This window comes from Dreissena polymorpha, chromosome 3, assembly GCF_020536995.1.
Source record: "Dreissena polymorpha isolate Duluth1 chromosome 3, UMN_Dpol_1.0, whole genome shotgun sequence".
Taxonomy (NCBI): Eukaryota; Metazoa; Mollusca; class Bivalvia; order Myida; family Dreissenidae; genus Dreissena; species Dreissena polymorpha.
Window position 1 is genome coordinate 105,731,051 of NC_068357.1, and position 12,557 is coordinate 105,743,607.

At 33.9% G+C, this 12,557-nt stretch overlaps 2 protein-coding genes across 2 annotated transcripts; one reads left to right on the forward strand and one right to left on the reverse strand.

Moving 5' to 3' along the window:
* Positions 1 to 1,179: 1,179 nt before the first annotated feature.
* Positions 1,180 to 4,331, reverse strand: LOC127870844 (radial spoke head protein 9 homolog). The gene is made up of 5 exons (XM_052413382.1): positions 4,012 to 4,331; positions 3,504 to 3,669; positions 2,948 to 3,077; positions 2,073 to 2,219; positions 1,180 to 1,641 (listed from the first exon to the last, which is right to left on the reverse strand). The coding sequence occupies exons 1-5, from the start codon at positions 4,236 to 4,238 to the stop codon at positions 1,481 to 1,483; spliced, it is 831 nt and encodes a 276-aa protein (XP_052269342.1). The 5' UTR covers positions 4,239 to 4,331; the 3' UTR covers positions 1,180 to 1,480.
* A 40-nt stretch (positions 4,332 to 4,371) lies between these two features.
* LOC127870846 (uridine diphosphate glucose pyrophosphatase NUDT22-like) lies at positions 4,372 to 12,213 on the forward strand. Its single transcript, XM_052413384.1, has 4 exons — positions 4,372 to 4,405; positions 6,850 to 6,987; positions 8,160 to 8,365; positions 8,790 to 12,213. Exons 1-4 carry the CDS (start codon positions 4,403 to 4,405, stop codon positions 8,992 to 8,994), a joined length of 552 nt encoding a protein of 183 aa, XP_052269344.1. The 5' UTR covers positions 4,372 to 4,402; the 3' UTR covers positions 8,995 to 12,213.
* The last annotated feature ends 344 nt before the right edge of the window (positions 12,214 to 12,557 follow it).

The window sequence follows — 12,557 nt, forward strand, 5'->3', positions numbered from 1 at the left end:
ACTGAACATCTCTTATGACAATACGGTCAATCTCAACTATGCATAGCCCCATTATCAACCCTGGGGCGCCCCCTGGGTCAAACATGCAGCGTGGGGATACACGTCGGCCTCTGCCGCGCCATTTCTAGTTAATTTATTAAGTTTTTAGCAAATTAAGAGGCAACAACTTGAAATTTAATAAAAAGGAAGATCTCATGAAAGGAAAGTGCATTGCACAAGAACCATCACTTTTGCTTCCCTTTTTTGAGTTATTGCCCTTGTTTAATGTTTGTAATTAAATATTGTCTGAAACATGTATGCAAAATAAATTGATTTATCAATTTGAAACTTAAAAGACTGATTAATCTTATTAAGGGAGTGTACAGTGCACAAGAAACATGTCGTGCTTGCCTTATTGCAAAGTTACTGACCTTTGTTGATTCGTGTTCTTTAATTTTTCACCAGCTTAGCTTGACAACTGAGGAATATCAACTTGAAACTTAAAATGTTGGTAGATCTCAATAGGGTATGTGCAATTCACTTAACATTGTCTATTGTGAAGCAATATGGTCCCCTTCGGTGAAACTCCACCATTTTCAGCAATATTTCTAGTTTTTTTGTTGCCATAGCAACCAGAATTCTTGACGTATGAACAAAAAGCAGTGACGTGCATAATATCCATATTGCCATCTATCAATTTTTCAAGTTTCATGAAAAAATATTTAGAACGTTTAAAGTTATGGCAGGATCCACCATTTTCAGCAATATTTCTAGTCTATTTGTTGCCATAGCAACCAGAATTCTTGACGTAGGAACAAAATGAAATGACGTGCATAATCTCCATATTGCCATCTGTCCATGTTTCAAGTTTCATGAAAAAATATGAAGAACTTTTAAAGTTATCGCAGGATCCAGAAAAGTGTGACAGACAGACTCACAGAGCGCAAACCATAAGTACCCTCTGGTTTCACCGGTAGGGGACAATAAATATGTGGGTTAGCCTTTACACCTATCAATGTGTTATCAAGAGAACACAGTCATGTCACAGGGACATGCACTATTAAGGAACTCTTTATAATTGCAATAAGCTGCAAGTTGAAAGCGTACATGTATTAAATACACTCATCTCATTTGTTTCAGCGACTTCGCAATCTACCCGGTACATTATAGTTAATTAGCGATTGTATAAAAGAATATGAATAGCAAATAAAGATTTAATAGCTAAATTCTTCTTTGAAATTTGTACAACATATGACATTGTTTATATTAATGAAAAAAATGACACAACCTTCTTATCAAATAGTTATTTCTTAACAACATTTTATGAATTTTATAAACAATTTTGAAACAGTAAAAATAGTATTTTTTTCTGCATTTTATAAACAATGTAGAAACAATTTAAATAGTCTTCATGAATATACTTGTTTAAGTACACTGTAGTATACAAACAAATCACATATACTTAATGAAAGAATGTAAGTCACTGTCCACCACTGCAAGTCTACAACATGAAGGGCAGATCTGAGTTCTTCTCCCCTGTCCCCACGTACACTGAGCCGTACTTTCGTGTGCCAGGGACGTGGTAAAAGATGTATCCGAGCCACAATAGGCTTCGCAGGGTCAGCAGACCACTGCCACGTTCAAACTGCAGGCTCCAGGAACCTAGAACATTCAAATCCAGAACATTGAAGTTATGTGTGTAGTAAAAACAAGGACAACTCCAGTAACATTCAAGCCACTTTTAGAAAAGATTTAAATCTCTTAAACAAGAAAACTTGTAGAAGATCTTGAGAATGTACGGATCTGACAAGAAACATACAGTGAAGCAACATTACATCATAACATGTACTAACAGATGGTCAAAAATTGTAACATCTGAAAACTCATGTATTGCTCAAAGCTGTGCGGACTAATCAGGGACAAAACTTTTTCCTTAAAACTGGATGATCGCTAAGAAGAGACTTCATAAAAATGAAATTTACCACAAAAGTGGGAAGTGTCGTCCCAGATAAGCCTGTGCAGACTGCTCAGGCTAATCTAGGACAACATTTTATGTTCATGCATTTAACCCAATTTTTCGATATTTTATGTACCCTTTGGAATGTCCTCTTCAAGAGTGTCCATGAAGTCGATAGACTTGTCCATGTTAGCCTTTTGTAACAAAGTCTTCTCAAGAAGCAATTTGGGATCTCGGAAGTGCATGTAGGAGCACAGTTTAGCTGCTTCTGATACTGTCAGGCCTGTGGATTAGACAGATGTGTTTATTTTTGTTGTGACAATTATATGTACTACCAACAATATTTGTAATCATGTTTGATAAGAAGCAAAAAGTTTTTTTAATCAAGTAATATGGTTGTTGTTTTTTTTACAGCAAAATAATTCTGGGCATTATTTTGTTCTGTATCCTGTGCGTTTTCTTTAGACCTTACTTATGGAATTAGTAAAGTGAAAATCCAGAGTTTGTAGCATTTTGACAAAAATTGGTCTGCTCTGAAACATTTTACCAGTATATACTTGTTGATCAAGGATTGGATCAAACAAATGTGGTTATGTATTTCAGTGGTTTATAGATCATGGTTGCACAGATAACATTGAATTACATGCGCTGTGTAAGGGGTTTATTTCTTGGTCAATATTCACTGATATGCAAGATTTTGTTTCCTGTTGAATTCAAATCAGCGCAAATAAATGTGTCTATCCGTATTATTACATATGAAAATACAAGCGTACTATTTTATCATTACATGTGTGACATATATATGTGTTCCCACTGTTGGTAATCTAAAAATGTGTTAAAAAAAATTAAAATGGTCCTTTAAATACATAACATGAACATTTTTATTTGCTAGTTTAAGTATTGAACAGTATTAGTGTTGAAAAAAATCTTTAGCTCAATCCGTTATAGGTTTTGTGGTTGATTTCATATTCTTTGTATGCTGTTTAATTTGTGTAATTATATAATGCCCACCTTCAAAGCTTCTGTTGGGTTCCACAACACCTTTTGGGGTTTTAATAAAGGATGCTCTTGGAACTATGCTCACATCTTCATCAATATCAGCAATAACAGATGAAAGTCTATCCTCTTCCTTGATTGTTATCTAGAATAAAAAGCAAAACAAAAAATAGTATTCCATGAAACATGTTTATTTAGACATTAAATGCTTGTAAAAAAATAAGACAATATTTCAAATTTTTTATGACACACAAGCCAAATATTTTACTATTAAGTTTATACCAAAATAAAAACACTAACATGTATTCATTTTATATTAAATACTGATTGAATTTTCAAAAGCAGATATAACTCTGTTCTTTTTTTAATTCAAAAAATGCTAAAACATATACAGAAATAAGTAAAATACAGTTTGTGTGTGATGCTCTGTACTATTTGTCATTGTGTGAAGTGTCAGTCCAGATGAGTATGTGCAGTCTACACAGGCTTATCAGGGACAACACTAAATCCGCTTATGTGGACATTTTTTGTTTACATGCTCAAATAAAATGTTTATGAATCTGATAGTTACTGTCTCCTCTTCTTCTGTCGCCTCTTCACCTTCACCAACTGCCTTCTTTTCTACGTGCTCAAATTCAAATGAGGGGTCCCCTGTGAACCTGCCCTTGGCCAACTTGCTGGTGTCTCTCATGATTTTGGTTGCTGGTGGAAGTAGACCCCAGTGGACGCAGTCTTTGCTGTAATATAAATAACATATTTGAAGGTCAAGGACGGAAATTGTCACAGTGGAATTGATCAAAAACAAAATGTTCATATAAACAATGATTTTATTGTCTATCAAATGTTAAAAAAAAAATTCTGTTAAAATTCAAACACAAATATAAAAAATGTTAACACTAACTACCAGTGTCAGGAATAAAGTTGTGTATTAAATAATAATTGAGTTGTGATTTCACATTGGCAGTAAAATTAAAGGCAATATTAAATGCACAATATTTTCTGTACTTATCAAAATGAAAATACATTTAATGAAAAATAAATTGTTAAATGGCAAAACACAAATATCTAAAAGAAATTACCTATAAAAGGTTCTTCTTTCTGTCATCTCATCCTTCCCAACTCCTTGTGCAATGAAGTAATCACCTTTTGTACCCAGGATTTTCCCCCAAAAATACACTTTCTTAAATTTGTTTTCACTTTGTAAAATAACCAGTGATGTCTGTAGGGCAGCCTTCTGTTCTGGGCTTAAGACAACGCCACTGCTGCCAACGTAGTCTACAGACAGATGAAGTTCACTGCTATCCATCTTCTTTAACGTAAATGCAAAGAAAGATAAATAAAAACAACCTAATATCACTAACAACTTCGCTGTCCAGTTGCTATGCAATATGATGCGCACGCTTACCTCAAATTGTATTTCCGTTTCCTGTGTAAACAACTAGATTGACGTATGTTATTTCGTTCAAACATATGGTTTGTTGACTTTCGGCGACAATATTATACTAACATTTTAAATTTATGATAACATTATTACTATTTTATTACGTAATAATTTTAGTGGTTCTATATTTCGTTCACTTGAACCAAAACTCATTTTATTATACGTTTTCGCGATTGACAACTTCCGAACCTTACCGGACCGGCGAGTTCTAAACAACAGAGCGATCCCCAGTCTTGGGATTAGCTTGACATCCCACTTACTATTATTATTAAAGCACGGCAGTTGTCAGTTTGCTCCTAGGCACTTAGTACTAATCACTCAGATATCACAGGAAAAGAATGAGTGGGAAAACTGACTTTCGGGATGTGTTATTGTGTATCAAATTCTGTTGGAAATGGTGAATAATCAAAATAAACAAAAAAACTTTCTTTATCTTGGAAAATGAAAATTGACAATCCTGTATTTTTGATAACATTTTAGTTATAAATGATAAATAGGAATATATGAAATTATGATAAAAATATGTACAGATATATTTTTCCGATGATAAATGCTTGGTGGAGGTTTACAACAACTCATCATGTGATGAATCCTCAAAGTTACAAAATCATTATGATTTTTTTATATTTTATGTGCTCATTCAACCATCGGATTGAAAATGAAAATCAAGATCATATGTGCTGCCAGGCCTTTTTCTGCCTATCTCACGGGTCCGATAGTCGGACCCATTCCCAATGCCAAATATGGATATTTTTTTCCCAATTATCAAAAAAAAAATCCCAATATCCAACCGAAATAAAGCCAAAAATGATTTACCCGGTAGGTACCGTGTTTTAAATAATCAGGCGCCTTGTTTTACGTGCCAATGCATAGAACATCTTCGTATTGAGTGTTCAATATAAATGCAATTTTGCGATATTGAGACTTCAGAAAATATGGCGGCCACTTGTGTCTATGCATTTCATAAGACACATTTACGGTCATTTTCAGTCAGAATTAGCTTTTAAATATTGAAGTACTGGATTATTTAGAGTTATCAGGTATGTAAACAACAAGTGATACCCATGTGTACGCATTAATTATTGTAAATTGGTTGAGAATCCATATCGATGGTCTGAGATAAATAAATGTGGACAAGTTTCACTTTCAACATTACTGTGGTTAGAAAGAGTAAATTTGGGTAAAAAAAATACGGAAATCTGATGCAGTCTCAAAAATGTCGCATAATTCGAAGTACTATCGAAGTAAAATACGAAAATTGACTCGAAAGGCACACAAAAACTGAATGTTTTGTGGGGAAATACTGCCGCGAGTCAGTCTACGGTTAACCCAGAATCTTACTCGCCCATTAGCAAGCAAGTTAACATTTGCCACTGCCAGATTCAGAGTCCCTACCCTTTGTAGCTTCTTAACATTTAAATACTGTCAGGGCTTACTCTGCCATTCGCCAAATTAGCCAATGGCTACAAATTGAACTATTTGGCTAAAGAAAATTATATTTGGCTACAACTTTTTCTTCATTAAAACTTAAAAAATAGCCAAAAATAGAAGAATTTTGCCAAAACAAGGCGAATTTGGCTAAAGAACTTTTTGAGCCAGGGGAAGCCCTGACTGTACATTTATGATGTTCAGCTTTACTTTTGTGTTTCAAAAAATGGTTGCCTTCAGACATTTGGCAACTTGAATTTTGAATAAAAAAATGTTGGATGCAGGTCCTTCGACTGTGAATATTCATAAAAAATCCTTAATGACATATCAAGCTATGTATTTTATTTGAACTTTAAGCATAACAAAGTCTGTGTTTTTTTTATCATACACATACTTAATACGTTAGCAGTGGACAATGACTGTTGCATGGTAAAAAAAAACAGTTTAATTCTTTCTTAGCATTTTTGGGCAATACCTATGTATGAAAACATTAGATTTAATAAGAAAAAATCAGAAAAATAATTTCCCAAATAATGCTTTTGTCGATGAAAATTCTTCCCAGTTGGGAAGATTTTCGCGACTCGAAAAATCCCAATTTTGCTAGGTACTTTTTCCCAAAATAGACAGAAAAAGGCCTGGCTGCTTATCAAAATAAAATGTGCTGTAATATATAAATGTCATGCATTTTTCCAGGTTTTCAAACTGACCCATGATGGAAGCCTGTTCATTTTCAATATTGTTTTCATGTCAATCCAAGAAACTTACTCAACCAGATGATATTGTTATAAATCTTCAACATGATTTTAGTCGAAAACTACTTCCAAAAGAACATGAAGACCATATTGAACTTACTTGGCAGAAGCGTCTCACTGAATTACCGTCACTTTTTAATGGAACAAAGTTCAGGCTAGATTCACTGCATGAAAAAGATGGGCACCTTCATCTTAACATTGGTTTAACATGCTATAAAGATTTCCAGGGCACAAACTTGTCAGAGAATGTGTTAGTGTTCCAAAGTCAAGGTTTATGTGACCATGACAATTCACAGACTTACCTGTCAGATGCTTTGGGCGTGGGAGCAGTCGTAGTGACCAAAGATGACCATATTGTGTTGTTATTCCGCTCTAAGAATTGTGGGGAGGATGTGAATTTATGGGACAGACCTGGTGGACATTGTGAACCAAAGGTAACACTAAAATGAGAAGAATCATAGTATTTTACTTTTATCTAGACTATCTCTCACTTAAAATTATACTACATGTCTCTATGTAAATTTATGAAGGAGAATTTAAGTATATGTAAGAGACGGTAAAGACTATTTCTTGAGCATAAATCAAATGGCTATTTTTATGCCCCCAGATTGAAAGATCGGGGGTATATTGTTTTTGGCCTGTCTGTCATTGTATGTGTCTGTGTGTGTGTGTGTGTGTCCCAAAACTTTAACCTTGATCATAACTTTTGCAATATTGAAGATAGCAACTTGATATTTGATATGCATGTGTATCTCGTGGAGCTGCACATTTTGAGTGGTGAAAGGTCAAGGTCATCCTTTAAGGTCAAAGGTCAAAAAAACAAATCCAAGGGAAGTAATAAGCTTTAAAGGGAGATAATTATCTGTGCCAAATGATAAAAAAAATCAAAGCCGCGCAGAAGGGGGCATTGTGTTTCTGACAAACACATCTCTTGTTTTGTATTTATAAAATTACATCAGTATTCCAAATTCATTACATGGTACTTACAAATGTTTGCCTATATATTTTATTTGTATTGTTACTATATATGTAAATACATTCACTGCTAGTGGATGAGCATCACTGAGACATTCGTCTTTTCTATAGTTAATTTTAATTGTCTTTTCATTACCAACAATAAAGATATTTGCAACTCATTACTTTAATTTCAAAACTTTTATTATACTAACATTAGCGTAAATTTCAAATTTATGTAATATTTTTTATCACTTACTGACCATTGATATGTTTTCAGGCGTTAACTTATAGATTTGACTTTCACTTTCCCTGAGGGCAAGTTACTTTGAACAATGAAGATTGGGTGTTGGTGCTCAATCTTGAAGTTGATGTTTGATATAATTATAAAAATAAGCATAACACTATCGTCACTATGTTAGGAAACAATTAGTAAATCCTTGCCCTGGGAAAACGGGGCTTTATGCATGTACATATGTGTTGTCTTACATTAGTCAATTTTGTCCAAACAGGCTAATCAGGGAAGACACATTCCACTTTCATGGTATTTTTTGTTAAAAGGAAGTCTACTTTTGGAGGCAAGTGCCGTCTCTTATTACCCTGTGCAGTGTAAGGCGATACTTTACACACAAGCATTTCTATCTTATAACAGGTGCTAGTTGGTAACATTCCAATAGAAGAAATTGACATCAGTGCAATGGATCCAAAGGACGTTACTCGAGAGCTTTTCAACTCCATAGTTGAAGAAATTATATCTGAAGTGAATATTCCCATAGAAAAGTTATCTCCCCCAGGCATACTTGGTGTCCACAGAAGCAATCTTAATGGAGGCAAACCAAATGTGGAGTTCCTAGTCAGGTGGGTAACAATTCAGAGCATTATGTCATAACCATATAAACCAAGTCACCAAATCGTTATCATTATGTTACTCAAGATATCTCCTTGTTTTTCATCCTGCTATGATGAGCTATGATGTAGTTTATGGGAATAAAGTAGTAATAATTTATATACTGTGATGATTAATTCAATGTGGTGTGCATTCGAATTTGTTCAACAATGTTATCATTTTAATCTTGTATATTCCATCTCACTATTTATAATGAAGCTATTCAATTGAAACTTCGACCATGTGATTGGGGTCATGGTGTGCGGTTATTGCCCAAGTTCCATATCTCTAATCTGTAATTTGGCAGAATTGTGCCCTTTTTGCACTGAGCAAATTATGGTCAAGGTTTTCTTGCAACTACTTGCGGCTCATATAAGTTATTTGCCTATGTTTCAGGTGTGACTTGATGGCATCAGAAGTAGAGGCTTTGTACAGCAAAGGTAGCCAGGAAGAAGCTTACGAATCTGAACAAATCTTATTGCTTGAGCTTAACAAAGCCCTTGATGCTGAAGTATGTGACCCAGCACTGTGGAGGAAGATGGCAGTGGGTGCAAAGGCAGCGTTGACTCTATACAAAATGTACTGGCATAGGTTTCTGTGAAGTTTTATGGGAATTAGTTGATATTTTAAAATCAAATGTTGTGGTTTAATAAGTGATATACAGTTTAACATACACATTTCTCTTGACCGGACATATTGGCTGAAGGACGGGCTGACTGTTTCCTTTAACTATTGCCTTTCAATCTTCTCCAAATTTGCTCAAAGATTTTGTTGACATAAAATGGGAGCAAAGTTGGATAACCAGCCAATTCGTAAAAGGCACTAGACTGTTTGCCCTTTATTTAAAAAAATCTATATTTGTCATAGCCACTCTCTAACTTATACAATTTTCATTGAATCTTCAACTAACTTTCTGCAATTGTTTGTTGATATTAAATGGAGGCCAAGTTTGATGAACAGCCAATTAGCCCAGGCACTTGAGAGTTTTTGCACAGTTATTTCCTTTTATTTATACAAAAAATGCGAAATTCGCCTTTTTCCCATTCTTACTAATAGTCATACAGTTTTGAACGAATCTTCACCAAACTTTTTGGAAGTGTTTGTTGACATAAAATAGAGGCTTAGTTTCATAAGAAGGCATTTCAGACTTATTGCCCTTTGTTTATACAAAAATTAAAAAATGCTCAAATAGAATATGGCATCCCATGGAGTTTAATAACAGGTGTATATTTCTCTCCCTGACCTTGATATAAAGTGTACTCTCATAATTTTGGCCATTTCCCTGCAAAACTTATCAGTTGGGTTTTGGGACAAAGTATGAAACAGGAGACATCTTATTCCGAGATGACCCTGGGTCTTTTTGTGCCAGGTGTGAAGTTTTTAGCACCCTGTACCTTGGTTTATCACTGAATCCTCAAGGCAATGAAGTATGTCAGGGTTCAGTTAGGAATGAAACCTGCAGCCCAAGAATTCTGACCTAAGTGCTTTACCTTGAAACCACTAATCTGCTATTTTAATTTGATTTAATAAAGGGTGCTATTTGAAGTAACATGGGAAACTTTTTGGATATCTGTTTCCAAGATATATTTTGAAATTGCTTGCAATTTAATATATTAATTATATGACTGGTTTGATGTTCAAAAAATCTTAATTTATTTGAGTGTCTCAATAAATTTCTGTAGCTTAATATTTCTATCCTTGAATCAAGCAAAACTAATATGTCTGAGAAATTTACCAGTTCTACAACAATTCTTTATTTTCTCAATAGTATTTCTGATTGTTAGCCAGGGGATATCAAATTGGCGTTAGTTGTCTCTCAGTTCGTCCATCCAGCTTTCAAAAACTTTTTAGGGCTATATATCAGAAACTACCTAAATAAGCTAACAACATCAAACTTCATAGCCTTAGGTGTATAGATATCATAGAAGAAAAATGCCATGTACAAGGAACTTAACTCTACACTTTCTTTAATAAGAGTTATTTTTTTATTTGATGTAACTTTTCAAGGCTTAATCTCAGATACCATGCAACATGAAACTGCGTGGGTGTATTAAAATTTATGTGAAAAAGTAACACAGAAAAACCATAACCCTCACTTTCTTAAAGAAGTGTGATTGCCCTTTGTTTTGTTTTTAATGATGGAACTTTATTTCAGATCTGATACAACATTGCAACATGAAACTTCATCGGTATGTAGAAATTAATGGGAAGAAATTCTATGCTCAAGAACCATAACCCTACACTTTCATAACTGAGAGTCTTTTAAAGACTATATCTCATATACAAATGTATGCTACAAGATTTCAACATGGAACTTCATGGTGTATAGATATTAATGAGGAGAATTGCAATTCATAAAATGCATAAAAACAATTACCCTTTACTTAATTATTTTTATGATTATTCATTTTATCGAGGGATTTGCACCCATCCTAAACTAAATTTATTTGGTGGGGGATATCAACTCATCGAATTTGCTTGTTTATGTAATGTTTTGTTTGATATTTCATGCAATTATCATGATTATTATTCATTCACCACTTTTATTGTTTATGACTATTATACAGAATGTTTGTTATTTTATAGTAAATAGACCCGGTCTTATACACTGGCATTTACTGATTTTTGCCTATACATGCATGATCAATAAATTTGTGTACAGTACATGGGTACATGTATTTTGAATCATGTTTGATGCATTTTTATGCCCCCCTTCGAAGAAGAGGGGGTATATTGTTTTGCACATGTCGGTCGGTTCGTCCGTCCACCAGATGGTTTCCGGATGATAACTCAAGAACGCTTAGGCCTAGGATCATGAAACTTCATAGGCACATTGATCATGACTGGCAGATGACCCCTATTGATTTTCATGTCACTAGGTCAAAGGTCAAGGTCACAGTGACTCAAAACGGAAAAATGGTTTCCGGATGATAACTCAAGAATGCTTACGCCTAGGATCATGAAACTTCATAGGAACATTGATCATGACTGGCAGATGACCATTATTAATTTTCAGGTCACTAGGTCAAAGGTCAAGGTCACAGTGACTCGAAACAGTAAAATGGTTTCCTGATGACAACTCAAGAATAATTAGGCCTAGGATCATGAAACAAAGATCAAGGTCACAGTGACAAAAAACGTATTCGCACAATGGCTGCCACTACAACTGACAGCCCATATGGGGGGCATGCATGTTTAACAAACAGCCCTTGTTCCATTTTTAAGGGGCTTTGTTAAGAGTTCCGCCTTTCATATCATGACGATTCTCTAAAACAAATATAATACATATATAATGTAAACAGTCAATCAAACAAAACATTTAAAATGTTATGCAAATAAAATAATTCAAATAATCGCGCTCACGTAATAATAATACATACAGAAATTCATATACAATATAAATACCAACAATATATTTACCAACATATATCCTTCCATACTCGCTAAGGCGCTCTTAAAAACAATTTCAATCTTAACGTTTATTTTCCTTAATAGACAATAACAATAAATGACGTCAGCGTCAAACGTCAAAGTATTTGGCGCAAACGTTATAATTAACTTTCGCGTACATTAACGTCGTATTTAAATACTATTTATAACGGCGTTAACAGGCTTTTTATATGTGCCCAATTTTGAAAAGTATTGATTTTAAAGATATTTATTGGTGTTATTAACACAGTGTTGTTATTGGATACAAGGACAAGATTTCTTTGGTTTACAAATGTAAAACCTGATATATGCACATATCTCAAGTTTCACCTGCTTTCCGTATATAATGTATATGGTTGTTTGGGATTGTATGCAATAAAAAATATTACTATTTAGATCTCGCTCAGATTTCGACACCCATTAGATTCACAGATTGCAATCTGCATTTTGACAAAAGCATAAGTATGAAATAAAAAAAAACAACATCTGAATATTTTGACAAGAATTTATGTGTCAACTACTCTTTACACTTAAAAGATGCCCTAATGATTTGTCTTGACCAAAAAAATACTATGAAATAAAATTTATTGGATTTAACTTTTCACGGCATTAAAAGGCATTCTTATTTTATAGTATTAGCAATTTAATTGTATACATTGCAATACATGTTTAAGTGGGTAAACTACACAAATACACGTTTAAAATTATACATATAATTTCAATTCAACGATGCAT

Excerpts from the sequence above, each read along its gene's own strand:
- LOC127870846 (XM_052413384.1), top strand. Across the intron at positions 6,988-8,159 it reads GTGGACATTGTGAACCAAAG|GTGCTAGTTGGTAACATTCC; the intron begins GTAACACTAAAA and ends ATCTTATAACAG. Across the intron at positions 8,366-8,789 it reads AATGTGGAGTTCCTAGTCAG|GTGTGACTTGATGGCATCAG; the intron begins GTGGGTAACAAT and ends CCTATGTTTCAG.
- LOC127870844 (XM_052413382.1), bottom strand. The coding sequence starts at position 4,238 with ATGGATAGCAGTGAACTTCATCTGTCTGTAGACTACGTTGGCAGCAGT. Across the intron at positions 3,078-3,503 it reads CGACAGAAGAAGAGGAGACA|ATAACAATCAAGGAAGAGGA; the intron begins GTAACTATCAGA and ends TTTTTATTCTAG. Across the intron at positions 1,642-2,072 it reads TGAAGAGGACATTCCAAAGG|GTTCCTGGAGCCTGCAGTTT; the intron begins GTACATAAAATA and ends TGAATGTTCTAG.